This window comes from Opisthorchis viverrini (genome assembly GCF_000715545.1).
Source record: "Opisthorchis viverrini unplaced genomic scaffold opera_v5_516, whole genome shotgun sequence".
Taxonomy (NCBI): Eukaryota; Metazoa; Platyhelminthes; class Trematoda; order Opisthorchiida; family Opisthorchiidae; genus Opisthorchis; species Opisthorchis viverrini.
In genome coordinates, this window is record NW_008752181.1 from 114,515 (window position 1) to 132,810 (window position 18,296).

Genomic DNA, 18,296 nt, shown 5'->3' on the forward strand with positions numbered 1-18,296 from the left:
CAAAACAGTAGCTGGATGACACTGTGCTCAGGCCATGCGGCTAATCGTGCTTCACCGGTAACAGTGAGCAATGATATCCTGGAAGCCGACTTACCCTTTTCCAGAAGAAGGTTGTCCTACAATATCTCTGAATCTTCATCCAAGAAGGAGGCTCGCCTTCTCATGAATATATGTTTCGTTGTGTTGATTCATACTATGAATGGGTAGTCAATGTGCGCAGCTTGTATGCAGTTGGTATTAGACCTGTCCGTTTCTGCTTGCTTCGGTTGCTATGTCTTTAGTGAGGATTAGAACAGTGGTTGTGGAATCCCGATCGCTTGTTGCCTGTTTCTTGCCGCGGATTGTTTTGAACAATAAGTGTGACTGACCACTTCAAAGTATTTCCCGATGGTGACTTGTGGCCCATGGACCCCGAAATAGGTATAGATTGTCGTGTGGAATCTTCAGTGTTAGTCTTCGAACGGTGCCCTGTCCATCTATCCAAATGGACATGTTGCACTGGCTAAACTGCGCCTTATACTATACTTTCCTATCAAGCGCACTAGCTTCCCAAAATTCTTAAATGAGAAGGCTATTTCCATTTCACGAATACGCGGCCCCAAGGCTGTTTTGTAGTTTCCGAGACTCTATAACTCCTCATAGTTTTATTGCGGTGCGGGTGTGCTCGCTGCATGTTTGCTTGCATCAAAAGGAATCTAATGGTTCTAAACATCGCGGAGAGACCCAGTATGCGGTTGTGTGAGTGATTGTGGGTGGCTGTTCAACAAATCCCATTGTCTGGTGGACAAGGTTTCTCAGAAGGATGAACCTGATCACTTGAAGTGCCCGCTGGTGAGGTGCGCAGTCGCATTTGAGTTCGTAGCACCCCGTGACATGTGGTAGTACTATGGAATGCGGTTTGCGATAGCCTGTCAATATGTAGGTAACCTGACGTAATCGTTCTACGGAGTTTGATAGCAGTCACTTACATCACTGACAGCGATAAAACAGTAGTAAATACTGGCGCTTAGTTGTTATAATGGCGCCTGGCAATACGTTTGGCACGAAAAGTTGTGTTGAAGAAATGGGGAGTGTATGCTATGTGAGAGGATTAGTAAGGTCAAAGTCTTGCCTGGAAAGTTCCTGTCCAGATTCGGCTAAGCAATAGCTTAATCTGTCAAACGCCGTTCTTCATGTTCATATTTTCATGAAGTTGGTGTACTTGCCCGATGTCCAGCTGTTAGAGGGGTTTTATCTTGGGAGCGCAATTGGCTGCCTTACTGTTGTGCTTATCAACACTCCCTCTGAACGACAGAACTCCACGTCTCTCTAAAGGTATGTAGTCATTTGGTTAGACACTTTCATGATCAGGGAGACGAACTAATGTTGAACGCTTTCACAATCCTTGCACGAACCAGCGTTGTCCCAATGGTAGTCAGCTGAAAACATGGCTTCTTATCTTCAAGTTTTATGTCGCTTGTTCTGGGCTTCAAGGGTAATAGTGTTCATCGCTGGGGAATAAACTGCTTTGAAGTATGCGTATTTATCCACTTGGCGAGCTGTAATCCGTGACACTCACCGACCCTACTGACCCTCACTTAGTGCCCAGCTTCATTATAGAGGCCTTGGGGTTAAAAATTCATCATGATCGACACCATAACATCAGTGTCTAGCACTGATGCTTCGCTGTCTTACACCCATGATTTAGTTGGAAGTCTTATTCTGGAGAAAAGAATATAGGTGGATGGGGAAGGGACTCCATGCCAGCTTATTACACCCATTCTGAGGTATCTATGCCTCCAAACATTCATTCTGGATCTCTGGATAGAAACTGGCAACAATAACGCCACTGGTATCGATTAGCAGCCATACCTTGCGGGCTCTCCAAACAGGCGAAGCAGGGTTCTCGCGGTCGAGGAGCATGACAATTCGTGGGTTCAAAGTGCATACCAGAGGACGGGATGACTTTGGTTAGTTCTTCCAAAAACATCTGCGCCTTCTCCTCTTAATAGACGAGGGCGATGTCTTCTGTATACTCCAGATAGACAAGGTTGTCGTCGCAGGCTATTTGAACGCCGGGGTTTTGGATACTTTCCAGTCTTCGTCTCATTATTTCATCGATCATGAAATTAAATAGGAATGGAAAGAGTATGCATCCCTGACGGACATCCCTATTGGAGAACTCGCCGTATACTCTTACACGTCCGGTATTTTGATAAGACAAAGAACTTTTCGTGTTCACTAACTTACGGGGCATTCCTTGATGGACAAGGGTGTCAAGACAAATAGACCAGTCAACCGGGTCGAATTTGTTTGAGAAATCCAGGAATACTAAAACTGTGGATCGACTGTTCGTGTGATGCTGTTCTAGTGCCTGACGAAGTGTAAAGATTCGGTCAACGCAACCCCTACCAGGCCGGAATCCCTCTTGCTTCTCTCGAGTTAGTGTTTCACGAGCTACCATAAGGCGATGAAGCACAAGTGACGCCAACAGTCTCGTTATACCGAGGTCAAGGTGATCCTAATGTGGTTGCCACACTCACTACGAGCTTCTTTTTCTATTGAGCAAAATGGTGGTAGCTCAGTCAGTCTTTGGCTTGTTCGCTAAGCTAGTGCGTAGCGATTTGTTTGGTGGTTTTGCCATCCAACAACTCATCGCTGTGCGCCACTACGCCCCCAACAACGCACTGATGGTGTCACCTCGATGCGTGATGGAACTTTTGCACTCAAGTTGCGCAACTCACCGAACAGGCCAACGATTACGAGCCTCTTGTGAAAATCACACTAACAGTGACAAATAATAATAGTTCAGCTGTAACACCCTTTGGGTGTCTAGTTGCCATTCCGTGCGAAGCAGGCACGAGGGCTGGGATACTGCCAGGTTGCCTAAGCCTAGACAGGGGAAGTCGAGAGGCAGAGGTCGGATTCTAACCACAGACCTTCCGGTCAGTAAATTCACGCTATCTCGCACTGTCACGGACTTCCCCCAGTTTTCTTGGGGACGGTCCCCTTTCCAAACTCAAGACAAACAGATCGGACAGACGCATGCAAGTGCGACAAGCGCTGACTGAGTACTCCGCCTCTCTCTTTGAACAATTCGGGTGGAAGGTCGTCCGGACCAAAAGCTCGGTAGTGCTTAAGAGAACATGTGCTGCCATGAACCTCCGAGTCCGTAGGATGTTCCACGTTCACCTTCTAGGGTACCACGTCAGCTGTGGGCTCCAGATGAGTGGCAGCTGGTGGCCACGATAACTGTTGTTCGAAGTATTCGGCCCAACGGTCGGGGCTTTCTTTATTCAAGATGGTCACTTCCTTCCCATCGTTGATGGTTTCCGGGGACTGGTCGCACATTGGGGAATGGAAAGAGTATGCATCCCTGACGGACATCCCTATTGGAGAACTCGCCGTATACTCTTACACGTCCGGTATTTTGATAAGACAAAGAACTTTTCGTGTTCACTAACTTACGGGGCATTCCTTGATGGACAAGGGTGTCAAGACAAATAGACCAGTCAACCGGGTCGAATTTGTTTGAGAAATCCAGGAATACTAAAACTGTGGATCGACTGTTCGTGTGATGCTGTTCTAGTGCCTGACGAAGTGTAAAGATTCGGTCAACGCAACCCCTACCAGGCCGGAATCCCTCTTGCTTCTCTCGAGTTAGTGTTTCACGAGCTACCATAAGGCGATGAAGCACAAGTGACGCCAACAGTCTCGTTATACCGAGGTCAAGGTGATCCTAATGTGGTTGCCACACTCACTACGAGCTTCTTTTTCTATTGAGCAAAATGGTGGTAGCTCAGTCAGTCTTTGGCTTGTTCGCTAAGCTAGTGCGTAGCGATTTGTTTGGTGGTTTTGCCATCCAACAACTCATCGCTGTGCGCCACTACGCCCCCAACAACGCACTGATGGTGTCACCTCGATGCGTGATGGAACTTTTGCACTCAAGTTGCGCAACTCACCGAACAGGCCAACGATTACGAGCCTCTTGTGAAAATCACACTAACAGTGACAAATAATAATAGTTCAGCTGTAACACCCTTTGGGTGTCTAGTTGCCATTCCGTGCGAAGCAGGCACGAGGGCTGGGATACTGCCAGGTTGCCTAAGCCTAGACAGGGGAAGTCGAGAGGCAGAGGTCGGATTCTAACCACAGACCTTCCGGTCAGTAAATTCACGCTATCTCGCACTGTCACGGACTTCCCCCAGTTTTCTTGGGGACGGTCCCCTTTCCAAACTCAAGACAAACAGATCGGACAGACGCATGCAAGTGCGACAAGCGCTGACTGAGTACTCCGCCTCTCTCTTTGAACAATTCGGGTGGAAGGTCGTCCGGACCAAAAGCTCGGTAGTGCTTAAGAGAACATGTGCTGCCATGAACCTCCGAGTCCGTAGGATGTTCCACGTTCACCTTCTAGGGTACCACGTCAGCTGTGGGCTCCAGATGAGTGGCAGCTGGTGGCCACGATAACTGTTGTTCGAAGTATTCGGCCCACCGGTCGAGCCGTTCCCTATTCAAGGTAATCGCTCCCTTCGGATTCTTCATGGTTTCGCTCACAGGATGTTTCCGAGGGCCGGTCGCACAGATCAACTGAAATACTCTCCGGGCATCACCGGCGTTCTGGGCCTCTTCCATTTCTTTGACATCTGTATCCACCACAATTCACGGTCGGTTCGCACGCCCACTTTCTTTTGACGTCTGATAATTCGTTGCGTCCAGTTAGGTTCTGGACCGGCTGGAATATGTGTCCGGGATTTATGCAATGCCACCGTTCGGTCTGATATCCAATGCTTGAGTGCGCCTGGTGGTGTCGTGCCACAGGCGAATTCCCAGCACTATGCAAACAGGTGGCGATCTGGTCCCAGTATGAGTTCACACCTGATGGTGGAGTATTTGCGTTAGGAGGACTGCCTCCTTACAAACATTGTTGACTATAACCTATGTTTCAATGGTCAAGATTTCTCTCTCTATTTCAGCCTTTCACTGGACTGTTTTGTTCCATTCCATTCCTGATTCTTTTGAATATCGATATTGGCTGTTCAGTTGTTGCGGTACAATTTCCTCAAGGCTATTTGTCTCCTCAATTCCGTGTGTAATTGACAAGGTTGATTGACTGGTCAGTAGAGGACATAACACTGGCGGCGGGAACTCTTTACGAACCCAAGAATCTCAATTTCAGCTGAGGATTTGAAATCAGTCCTTCAACAACAATGAGCGCAGTTTGAACAATCGCAGTTGCGACTTATCCAGTTTCTCACTCAAGGCATCAATCTCCAACATTCATCAACATTCACTTTTTAATGTCCGATACAAATGTCTTAAGTTGGCCAAGCGTGATGCCGACGACTACGTTACTTTTGCCGGTTTCGTTAATCGCGAATGTGAGAAATCCCGATTGTAATCGCTTACAGAAGATCAGTTTAGATGCCTCATTTTTGCCGCTGGACTTCAATCTTCTCAGGAGTCAGATATTCGCACACGATTGCTATCCATACTTGAGCACGAAAAAGACGTTACTCTGAAAGACCCCACCACAGAATGCCAGCGCTCGCGCAATCTCAAACATGATACCGCAATAGTACAGCAAGAGTCGCGATCTCCCACTTCCAGCAGCGTCATGATATTGAAGCGAACCACCGTCACTCCTGTGAAAAAGCCACCAACATCGTGTTGGTCATGTGGTGAATGGCATTATGCACGTTTTTGTCCATTCAAGAAACGTCAGTGTCAAACATGGCCATCGTTGGGCCTTAAAGGAGGCTTTTGCCGTACGCATAATACCAAATCACCACTAACCCCAAAGAACGATAACAATCCGATGAGAGACTCAATCAAAAAGCGGACGTACAAATAACAAACACAATCCAATTAAAGGAGGTGCCGTACGCATAATACCAAATCACCACTAACCCCAAAGAACGATAACAATCCGATGAGAGACTCAATCAAAAAGCGGACGGACGAATAACAAACACAATCCAATTCTGTGTTTGCTGCGTTTCAAGTTGAATTTGTTATTCAATGCTTTTCTCAGGAACATGCTATCTCACTGATTGTCCGAAATTAAACATACTCGGACTCGATTGGATCGAGAAACTTGACTTGACCAGTGTACCCCTGACATCTGTGTGCAGTGCTTTGCAATTATCGTGCTCTTCAGATATTGTGAAACATTTCACAGCGTCCAAGGCCCTCTTTGAAAACATCAGCGAATTTAGTCGTGAGTGTTTGTGAAATATTTCACAATATCTGAAGAGCACGATAATTGCAAAGCACTGCACACAGATGTCAGGGGTACACTATAAGGGTCAAGTTTCTCGATCCAATCGAGTCCGAGTATGTTTAATTTCGGACAATCAGTGAGATAGCATGTTCCTGAGAAAAGCACATTGTTGAATAACACATCACAAGACAACTTGCCAATTAGTTTAGTTAGTGCTGCCAGAGGCGCTTTTGGCCCGATGGTTCGTGGATGACAAAACAGGTTTCCCAATTGATTCCCAAACTGAACGTGAGATTAATGTAATATCCGAAGCTGTGTCAAGCTGCAAACGGATCGGGAAATTGTTAATGGAAACTGCTATGTATTTCCTGCGGGATTCAAATTCAACTTGAAACGCAGCAAACACAGAATTGGATTGTGTTTGTTATTTGTACGTCCGCCTTTTGATTGAGTCTCTCATCGGACTGTTATCGTTCTTTAAGGCTAATGGATTCTAAGCGCCCGCAACACGAACACGCGGTTATCGCATCAAGAACAGCGGAACCGCGCCTTACCAGTCACTTCTGCTATGGTTCGCGACGCCACTTTTCGTGATCCATTACTGCAAAAAGTATTACATTTTCACCACACACACTGGCCCCTAGTATGCCTAGATAAAGAGATTCAACCGTTCTACGAACGCCGATCTTCGCCCTCCGAGGTCGATAGTTGTCTGCTGTTTTCAGAACGCGTGGTTGTGCCTTCAGAACTCCAGAACAGCGTTCTCAGACAATTTCATTTTGGACATCCCGGTATCAACCGTATGAAAGCATTGACCCGCAGTTATATTTACTGTCCAGGCATGGATAAACAGTTGGAAGAACCTGTTCGAAAGTGCTCAAAATGCCAACTCTCCGCAAAAGTCCCTCGCACAAGAGAATTGTGTTTATGGCCAACTCCAGAATCCCCATGGTCGCGACTCCACATTGGTTTCGCTGAACCCATCAATGGACAGCACTATCTGATATTGATCGACGTCTACAGTAAATGGCCAGAAGTATTCAACATGACCCATATTTCTGCTTGTGCTACTATTGCCAAACTACAAAATGTGTTCAGTCGATTCGGAGTGCCAAATACTATTGTCTCTGACAATGGAAGCGCATTTACCTCAGCCAAATTTGAACAGTTCTGTGAACAGAATAGCATCACACATGTTAGGTCACCACCGTTCAATCCACAATCAAATGGTCAGGTGGAACGATTCGTGGATACTTTGAAAAGAGAACTCGCCAAACTCAAAGGGGAGGGGACCACACCGGAAATAATCGAAACCTTCCTGCTGGGTTACAGAGCGACACCAAACATCAACGCTCCAAACGGTAACTCCCCCGCTGATGTGCTATTTAACCGAAAATCCTCCTACCCATCGACGTCATTTGTCCAAGTTTGCGTCCACCAACCGCGAGAAACACAAAGATGGAATCCCAGTTTAACCGGGTCATGGTTCTGTGGTTAGCATATTTCTACCCGATCAATCTGTCCTTGCTTATTACTGTCGTAGTGATGCAGAAAAGTGGATACAAGGTAAAATTATGCGCATTGTTGGAAAGGTGGACGTGGCTTCCTTCATTTGCGTCCGTCACGCAAGTCAGCTACGCCATCCCTCTCTCCCAACAACAGTTACACACAGTTCCACGGTTTCGCATAACTCTCATCTTCCGCTCGAGATTCTCGTGGATACATTTGAGTTGCCGCAAAACCCGGAATCTTCCAAGCCTGCAGTACAATCTGAAATCTCAATAAGTTGTACACCCAGAAGATGGACCGACCAGATCAGAAAGCCTGTCATACGGATGCAACTGAACCCATAACTCCAGTCGTACGAACAATGACTTCAAAGGGGAGATGTTAGGAGGACTGCCTCCTAACAAACATATTCACATAGTTGACTATAACCTATGTTTCAATGCTCAGCATTTCTATCTCTCTATTTCAGTCTTTCATTGGACTGTTTTGTTCCATTCCATTCTTGATTCTTTTGAATCTCGACATTGGCTGTTCAGTTGTTGCAGTACAATTTCCTCGAGGCTATTGGTCTTCTCAATTCCGTGTGCAACTGACAAGGTTGATTGACTGATCAGTAGAGGACATAACAATTTGGAAGTGACTCTAGAAGGCGGTCATTCTAAATTCGTCTAACATCCGGATCCGCCAGTCTTTCAGTTGCCTGGCGACTTGTCCGCACGTTGGTGGTCCAGGTAAACGTAGGGAGAAGCGACTTAGGACGAGTGCCTGGTCATAATTCACAAATGTGTTCCAAAACGACCGGCAGTCAGTTGTTGGTTGGCAATGTAATCGATATGAGTTCGATGCCTGGACGCCGTTGGAAGGCGCTATGTGGCCAGACAACTTCGGCTGTTTCGGATGTTAGTACTACATAAAAAGCCTGCGGTTAGTACACGGCTGCAGCAATTGTTCACCGTTGTCCGTACCTACCGAGTCCAGTCCATTTCGACCCTCAGGTGTTCTTAGTTTGCTCATTTGTGCATTTATATCTCCGGCAACCACAATGATATCTGAGCTTTTGGCTCGCCGCAATGGGGCATTCAAGGCGTCTTACAATTTATCTTTAATGGTGTTAGAGCTACAATCAGTTGGGGTGTAACCGGGCACGGCAAGCAGTGATAAACTTTCCGCTTGTAACACTCCTTCACAGATGTTGCCAGGTGAACTGCGCAGAGACGACTATCAACGGGTATCCAGCCAAGGGGGGATCCTTCCGCCCGGTGACTTAGGACAATATGAACCCCTGCGCATCCTACCGCAGCAGCCTGTGGATCGGCAGGGTTGCGCAGACGGGAACTGGTGGAAGATGATTGGGCGATTTGCTCAACTACTGTGTTGGCATCCTGACTTCTTGTTTCTGATGCAAAGCACACCAATGCTAAGCGAGTCCAGTGTGAGAGCAAGGTCTGCTTGTGACATGCTTGCTTCAGACTGCGGACATTGAAGGCGGTCAGATAGACTTGGCGTTGAGGCTTGAAGATTGATTTTCAGATGTCTGAGGATGGCGCCGGATGACGCACATCTGCTGCTAGCGAAATCGTTGCAGGACGAACGGAGTCATCGGTCCTAAGCCTGTAAGTAGAGAGTTATTAATGGTGTGGGGTTGAACAGAAAAAGTGTGTGAAAGAGCAAGAAGGGAGGCGTCAGCAGTAGCCTGTTTTCGCTTACCCACCCTGCTGTTTGCAGCAAGTAAGGCGACCCGGCTGATGACATCACTTGACGGCCGATTTGGCACGAGGATGTTGCTAATTATAAATGTCATGGTTGTGCCTGAGCTGAGATACTGCCGGGATGCTCACACCTAGACAGGAGGACGATTAGGGTCCTCAATCAAAACCTTTGGCCCAAAGCCTGACCGTAAGACAGCGATGTTTGGAACAAGTCGTCACACGTGTTCGTCAGACCTCTAACCATTGAACAGCCTGGTACGGGAGACTGCGAATGTCGCGCGGATACCCTCACTATAGCTTATTTGGTCTTGGAGGTACACAAACAACCACACCACCGCAGGATCCAGTCTCTTCGTGGTTAAAGAGATAAATCCCGCAAGGTATACCGGTGTCGCACAAGGGTCACAGTCCAATAATGGCGAGCAAGCGTGCCGTAACCGGCCGAACATATTGTGGAACGACAGGTTAGGTATTCTGACCAATCCAGTTCTGTGATAACCTTTCAGTGTTCTGGCTCATCCCCACCTGATTGTAACCACTGAATTTTTCATAGAAAACTGGTCATCAGGAGCGCTTCGCATTTTCAATGCACATTGGCGCGGACACGTGAATCGATTCGGTTTCACACTTGCTGTATGCAAGAGAGACTACTTCTCAGACTAGGCCACATTTGTTGGGTCCATCGAAGCCCATGTCACCAGTTAAATTCCTCACATACGAAACCACGTGGAGGCAGCTACTTTTTCTGACTTCCTTCTAGCGGGGCAACAGTTTTTGACTTTCTGCAGGTTCTCATACCGTACTCCTTTATATAGATGCATTCGGAAGGTGCACGAAGTAGCATCACCTCCAGTGGAGCCTAGAAACTCATCAGAACGCAGCTTCCAACTGATCGCATAATGAATTGGAAAGTGTTGTGCACTCTAGCTGTACTATTTACCGTTCTTCATTATGGACCCATGCTCGTCGTATACAGTGTCGTTGCACTGGGATGCTTTCTCTTCGGGTGAGTTGAACACGCCTTCGTGATTGTTCTCCCCCCACAAGCTTGCTATTCTCTATGGATAGAGAAATGTTTCCCGATATTTTTCAAAAGCGCAAGTGCACTGCGAGCAAGGGAATCCCTACAGTATGTTCGGCAGTCGTCTTAGCATACTAACCAATCCTTTTTAAGGTGACCGCTATTATGGATGCGGAAGGAGTAGCCAAAGCAAATACTAAAATATCCAGCTCGCTAGCACTGGATGTCGTCTGCAACCAGGTGCGTGTCGGCTCCCTTCCTTTCACTTACCAGAGGTAGATTATATCTTATATCCTTCGTGACTACATCTATTCGTGGTACGCGCCACTTACTCCGGACACAGTTTTCCCGACCGAGCTACACCGACTGTTACAGCAGATCACCGCCAACTTGGTTAAAAGGTAGTTTTTTCCCGGCGTTTGTTCCCTAACAGCTGACTTGTGTTAGGATATCTCAGGTCAATTGGATTCCATTTTTGACAGAAACACTGTTTAATGATCTGGCCTCTCATGTTCGACTTTACCGTACTATGCTTGAACAGCAGAAATTAATGGGCGACAAAGGTTCTATTTCTTTTGTCGCACTCCATTTTTATCTAACATTATATAGATCAATTGCAACTGTTTTTTGACTGCGAGACGGAAACCGAGAAAACCATATGCAGAGAAAACATATGCACCTCGGGCGAACAGGAAAAAAGTAACATGTGTTAGTTTCTGCAACCAAGCCTCGCAGAGTATCTCCGCCGTATCAGTGAGACACTTTTATTTTTCATCCTACCAAATGAGGAGTATCGCGTCCCCGCAATTCGTTATATTGCTCGAGTAATTCAGAATTTGTGCTCGCACGTTAACTGCATCTCCCCCAGGAGTTGTTGGTGTCTACAGTGCTTGTGCCGACTATCAACCTCTTGTCAGATCCGGATTTTGTGAATCGATCAGTAGCTTGGTTTGTAAGTTGTTGACTCTGTTTATTTCTGAGTTTGGCCCCATTATAGTTATCTGACTTTGAATGCTTCTTCTACTTCAGTCACATTCATCATCCCCTTGCCCAATCGACTCAGACCTCACTTGAATGTACGGCTTTTCGTACATCCCATGTCAATCGTATGTTTTATGTCCATAACTGTTGTGCAAGTAGAGCTGATTCACCAGAAGCCGGGACTATGATTAAGGTGCTCAAATTTGGTTCACCTTTGGCTGTTGTAGAGGTCTGTGTGCCTGCAAATATTCAGGACAGTGAGTGGCTATTATTGATGATCCCCCCTCAAAACGCGAAACGCCAACCAGGCCTAGCTGAACATCCTTTGTCCAGTTGCCCAGTTAAAATCTAACCATTGTTTACTTAGCCCCTCTGAAACGAAGCCCCTTTTTGGCTGATTGTTTGATAGTTTATTTACGGTGCGCAGCTTTTCGATCCGCATGAATTAGCGTTCGAAGCTATTACCATAAGGAATTTATACTAGGAAGCGACCACAACACGAGTGTCATTAGATTTTCCGAATCCCATTTTTTATTCGCATGATTTATTATCGTCCTTCCGGTGTCCTAAAGTTTTCATCCCTTATTGTGAACGTGTGACGACGCTTAGAAAGTGCAAGTAGTCAACAAATCGGCTTATGTGACTTTCAGGTCGCTTTTGCTGAAAGCTTGAAACGTTCCTATCACAATGTTCACTTTCACTCCAACCTTCTGTCCGAAGCAGGTTGGTAAGTGACCGATGTAAAAAGGATTGTTTAGCTGTAACGCCCCTTCTGTGCCTAGCTACCATGCTACCCGAAGGAATCACGAGGGCTGGGATACTGCAGGTTACCCAAGCCTAGACAGGGGAAGTCGAGATGCAGGGGTCGGGTTCAGGCCACGGACCTTCCGGACAATAAATTCTCGCTCTAACCACTGAGCCGATGTAGCCCTGGGCTGTGAAACCTTCTCCTCGATAACGAACGTATGTTACTCTGAAATCGCACTTCGGTGGCCAAGGATCGGCTGTGGATGTTGTGAATGAAACTTCAATCGTTTCGAGGGGTACTTCAGTCAACGTTGAAAAAGTGGACGAACATCCACCGAGTTTGCACTCTGGCAATTAAAAATGGCCAGCCAACGAAGCATCTTTTGTTCATGACTTCGAAAGCACCTCAGGTGAATATAACATTATTATACCGACTGAGTCTGTAGTCATGCTCACGTTATCTAGCCTGTTGTTCGGTCATCGTCTTTGTGCCAGTCAAGTATTCCGCATCGGTTGCGTATATGCTTTGTTTGTCAGCCACGAGCTATGGGCGGTGCTGCGACAACTCAATTCCATCTTCCGAAAACCGTGTTCTCTTGTTCTTGAGTGATACTCAATGTTCTATATCTGTTTTTGTGCCTCTTAGCTCCTTCCCAACATCACCATCTCCGGGATCAACAACAGCAACCCTTCAGTTAGGAGAACTGATTGCAGTAACCCTATCTCAGATTTAATCGACTACCTTTTTAAAGTTTGTTTTTTAGTGTTTCAATACGTTTTTTAAACCGGTTTTTTCATACGGAATTTTAATTTCTATGTTATGTGTGATCCCGTACGAATCCTGGGTGACTCGTGCTCCGGAGAACTGGGACTGGTTGGAAAAGAGTAATTCCATCGGGGAACAGTAGTCGTCTGTTCACATAGGCCTGTCGATGGGAAATGTATCCAATGATCTACAATTAGTCGAATTCGGTTGACGTTCCGTAATTATTCCTGAACCGTATTATCTTTATCGGCCGACTGTTTCAACCATTTTCGACCATCTTACCGACTTAAGTTGAACCAGTTTTTACATTTATTTGCATTCAAGACCAAAGATAATGCCTTCACAAGCGAGTACTTCATCCAAGCGCTGAAAATGTCCGATAGTCCTGATGAACTGGAAGTCGTCGTTCAACAAACCAATGGGTTTACGGAAATGCTTCGTGGCCGCGACACTGGTGGGGATGACGGTATGTTCAGCGCCTCTGATATGCATTCGTTCGAGCCGTGTTTAGTCAGGTTAATCTTCCTTCCACCTTATTTGGGATTTCTGGCATCTTCGTAGACGTCATGTTCGTTCCCTTTTCCATAACCTAACATGCTGCCGGTACTTTCAAATACAAGTGGACGACTTGACTCTTAACTATAGCACTGAGCTCTACTTAAGAGATTAGCAGAATTCGTGGGTCAAACTGTGTGTGGGATCTTTAAGGTGCACTCGCATAGCTTGTAACGTCTATTCTGGAAATCTGTTATAAGGCGGGCGACTAGCCACACTCATTTTCGTTAGTATACCGTCAAGTCTACCCGGCTAGGTAACCCTGAGCTCTGAAATGTGAGCACCAAACAGTTCATACAGCCTTTCTCACTCCATAAGCTGCTCGTGGCCACCTTCATGTATCTTGCAGCAAACTCTTGAGACCACACATCTGTAGTATGAATTGTCGGTGACTGCCCCGGGCTCGTTACCGTTTGTCCTGCAACGAATCAGTGCCATGGCGTGTGCAGAATGGCGTCAGTGCATCGGATTGAGATTGCAGTAACTGCCAGGCAAAATTTAAGAACATGGACAGTTTGGTGCGACCTATAGTCACTTGTCGGATTAATGGATGGTGGAATATTTCAGTAGAGTAAACTATTTGAGACAATACCTAGGAAAAACAACCGAGAGATTTGCCGCGAACGACTGGTTTCGACACTTGGGTTGCTTCATGTAGTATGATACTAAGCATTACCATCCCAGTACACGTCGCAGGTGAGCCCCGTACATTAATCTCCAGTATTACTCCTTTAGTCAAGCAGTGATTTTTGAAATGGGCCTCCTTTGGATTTACTTGCTTGGAACAGAAACAGCTCACCTGCATTACGTAAACCTGAAGAAATGTGAAAATCTTTCTTCAAGGTCTATGAGAAAGAATATCTGAAAATAATAAAAAGACGCAGTGAATCTAAAAACGGCCAGTTAGAGGGAGGATGTAGTATACCGCACGTAGCATGGTAAAATCCGTCTCAATTGACTAGGTGCTACTCTGAGATTGTGTGCCCTAACAATAAACGCAGTTTATGGCCGTTCGCAGATAGTGTGAAACGGCGGATTGTGTTTGGCCGGATTAATTACCAGAAATCGTGGCTAGGCGATTGTGGTTATGCCCCCAGTTTTTTCAAAGGTGTCTGATTGAACGTTTGAAGATGCAGGCAGCTCAGAATGCCTGGAGTAAGTTAGTACCAGGCCCGCCCCTTACGCACTTTTTTCCTTTTTCAGTTTGAGGCTTTACCTATAATTGTTGTGATTGTGAAGCATCAACACTGATGTTGCTTTTTGACGATGTTGATGGCTTGTGCCATGACGAAGGCTCCTTTGGGGAATGTTTCTTTCCTTTTGCGTTTGTGAGGCTCTATGGGCATCCCCAAATCGAGAACAATTCTGTGGATCCGTTCTGGGTCAATCGATACACTCGCCTGTTTCCGTTCCTTCTGTTGCTAACGCAGACTTCAGAATCTTAATCTGTGAATATACGCACACAAAACTCGTGTAAAATATTTCCGTTCACTTGATTGTCACTCAGGGCACGACGTCACAGCACGAGACAACCTTCATCGACTTCAGGCATGGCTAGTTTACACCTGACAGTCTGTCTTCAGAGCGCTGCATTGGTGCGGCGACAGTCTATCACTTAGCGATGCGGTATCCGTTCGAAAATCTGGTCCTAGCTTCGTGGGACTGCGTTCGAGTCAGTTTTTTTTGAGAACCTCGATAATAGCACCGAATTCTTGTAATGTATATCCACTCTTCCGTCTGATCATCTTTCATTGGTGGTTGTAATTGTGAGAGCTACCTCCTATGTACCTCATTATGCTGCTGATGTAGATGTAACAGGACCCATCGCTTTTTCTGTGATATCTACTGTCTGCACTAAACAAAGACATTACTAAAACCAATCTCTCTCACTCCATTTTTGCTGAACACTTGCACCTTGCATTTTCTTGAGTCTCGAAGGATTATTCTCCGTTTTACTTCAATTACATGACAGGAAGGTACTAGGCTCCAAGTTTGAGAATCACATAGTGTCGCTGATTTCATCGTAGGATTTTTTCATGGTGTTCTGTCACGAATTGACCTATTAGACGAAACTACGCCAGCGACTTCCTTGTTTCCTTGTTTCACTAGATTTGGCCATCAAGGCTCAACTCGGAAGCTTAGATTACTTACGCAAGATTTGCTCGCAGCGACTTGAAGAGATCAAAGAAGGCGTGATGGACAAGGTTCGTCGAGTGTGTCTCTGTTTCGAGAGCCGTCTTTTGTTCTATTTGCACGCGTTCTGTTTTTCTACCAAAATTCATTTCTGCTTTTTGTGCTCAGTCCGAGGCTTTCGTCTACAATGTACAGCCAGGCACCAAACTTTATGATATGTCCTTCAAGGAGCTTATGTCTAAAAGTGTGGCACTTGTGAGCTTCTTGGGTAAGTCCCCATATTGTACCCCTGTGTCGACGCTTGACAGTTATTATCACCCGAAGTATTTTTAGCACTGCATCGAGACCTATGTCTTAGGAATAATTCATCATTTCCGCTCTTCCAGACTTNTGACCTCTGTGGAAAACACCACCTCCTACGTCTGTATCTAAACTGTGTGGTAAGTTCATCTGTTGTTGACAGTCCGTGACGTTTTATGTCTCTGGTACGATAAGCCCATCTGATTTTTTTGATGTCACAGTTTGTTTGCGTCTTAGAATTTAGGGAGGCGAAAACCTCAGGAACAATCACACACCCCTTTTCAAGAGACATCATTTGGAACGTCTCAACTGTTTTTGATTTCTAGTTATTGCCCGACCGCGCACTTTGCCTACAAAGAAGGTCAGAATTTAACACGAGTATTGGAATTTTCCCATCAGAATTTGTCTGAATTTTACTAACGGACGGGACCACTAAGTAAATGAAGTGTCAGATCCCATCAGCGTCATCGAGATACGCAAAAATTTTTGACCTTCATCAAGTTGTATAACCCACACTGTATCTTCTCTAGTTTTTTTGGGAGGGCATTTTCCTACATGAAATTTCTTGGTCCGAGTGCACGAGACTTCACTCAATAGTTCTCTGAAATGTGTCTTGGTTTGAACCATGCATTCACGATCCTTTAGTTGCTACGTTCTGCTTTGCTAGGACGCACGATTCTATGCAGAGGCCATCTCCGAGGGTACCTCACTGCGGCTTCACATATTGGATATGTAGTGAGGTGCTTCAAATGCAAGGTTTGTATCACTTATCGTGTCGGAAGAACCCGGTCCATTTTGCTTCTAAGCGATATGACGTGAACTTGGGCTGTCTTGTTCTTGCTTGACTACTTCCTGCTCGATTGTTAGGGGATTTCGTTTCTATGGAGGACTCTTATCTCAAGAAAAAGTTGATTCGCAGCACATTTCCCTCCGTGTTTTTAGATGGAGGTTTAATGGTTCCAGGTCGAGATTAGAAGGAGGACAGAATAGAATGGCGTAATGCGCGCTATGATCGTCTGATAACGACAGTACATGAGCTGAAAATATAGAGTGAAAATTCACAGTTAATGATGTATGGAACCCAAAACTTAGATACTCATGACATTCACCCCACCTTGGAGTAAGTGTGTACTTTTGCGGTGAACGACAGTTTGTAAAAACTGCGGTGGTGGTTACGTGGAGTCGTTCACGCTTATATGGTTGCAGCTTTATATGGTTGAGTGCACTGTTGTCGTATAAAAGTATCCAAGTGAATTCCCTGGTCTGCATTAGAATGGGATGAACGAGGCATCGTTAATAAGCAAGATTCTAGTTTCTGATGAATCGCGGTAGGTTGATGGTGTTGGGTGAGGTTCCTTTTGTACGGTGACATGCGCTGGTTCCAGTTCTGAATCGAAAGGATTGGATGTCCTGCTATTGCTTCCGGGAGCCAAGCGGCGTAGAGATACGGTTTCGCGTTTGCCATCTGCATGAACTGTGTGGGCGTACTGTGGATTACAAAAGTTGAGCTCCACCACCTCTACCACAGGGTCATATTTAGAGACTCGATCGTTGCGTTTCAAAAGGATTGGTTCAGGGACAGTAAGCCAGGTAGGCAAGGAGACACCGCTAGCTAATCGGTGTATGAATGGTAGGAAACGTTCGTGTAAATCATATTTAATACTAGTGCGTAACAAGGATCTGATACAATAGAGAACATCAAGAAGGACAACCTCTCAATGTGTGGCACACAATTTTCGTGATTTTAGAGCTAGGTAGATGGTCTTCCAAAGGGTACCATTAAGTCACTCCACTTGACCATTATATTATGAATTATAGGCAGTTCGTTGACTAGTGGGAACGCCTTGTTCGAACAAAAACCGTTTGAGTTCAGTTGGCATGAACTTAGAACTGTCATTTGACTGAATGTAAATGGACATACCATGTAACAAATTAGCGTTGCAGAGGGTACATCGACGCGACGTGCGAGAGTTTCCAATTTATATGGACCTTCAGGCATGATTGATTTAATGCAAGCTTTGAGGGTACGGAACCAGTGAGTCCATTGTTTCGCGGCGTCTGGAGTACCAGCATCGAAAATCGTGAGTAGGAGAATATGGTCAATTTCTTTTTTATTAGACGATTAAATTGTTGCAAGAGTCGAGTGGTTCTGTCGAGTGGTCTCCGTCACGAAGAGACTGGACCTTACCGGGGTGTGACGGTTTGCACACCTCAGCGATCCATTGAGCTATACTGGAGAGTGTCTCGCGACACTCACAGAGTCTCTCACACCAGGTTGGTCAATGGTTAGAGGTCTGACGAACAGTCTCCTGGCCCTCCAGTTTGGGGGTTGGAACATGTGGCGACTTATTCCGTAGAAATGGTAATGCATTT

At 45.9% G+C, this 18,296-nt stretch overlaps 1 protein-coding gene across 1 annotated transcript in view; it reads left to right on the forward strand.

Annotated features, from left to right (window-relative positions):
* Positions 1-8,900: 8,900 nt before the first annotated feature.
* Positions 8,901-18,296, forward strand: part of T265_11552 (hypothetical protein) — a gene marked incomplete at both ends in the record, with an annotated part of 28,683 nt that continues 19,287 nt past the window's right edge. Inside the window, 11 exons of the mRNA XM_009178232.1 lie at positions 8,901-9,154; positions 10,468-10,549; positions 10,595-10,681; positions 10,721-10,842; positions 10,889-11,004; positions 11,051-11,140; positions 11,177-11,265; positions 11,310-11,393; positions 13,260-13,401; positions 15,600-15,694; positions 15,792-15,878. Of these exons, the coding sequence (XP_009176496.1) occupies positions 8,901-9,154; positions 10,468-10,549; positions 10,595-10,681; positions 10,721-10,842; positions 10,889-11,004; positions 11,051-11,140; positions 11,177-11,265; positions 11,310-11,393; positions 13,260-13,401; positions 15,600-15,694; positions 15,792-15,878 (1,248 nt within the window). The remainder of the gene's footprint in view (positions 9,155-10,467; positions 10,550-10,594; positions 10,682-10,720; positions 10,843-10,888; positions 11,005-11,050; positions 11,141-11,176; positions 11,266-11,309; positions 11,394-13,259; positions 13,402-15,599; positions 15,695-15,791; positions 15,879-18,296) is intronic.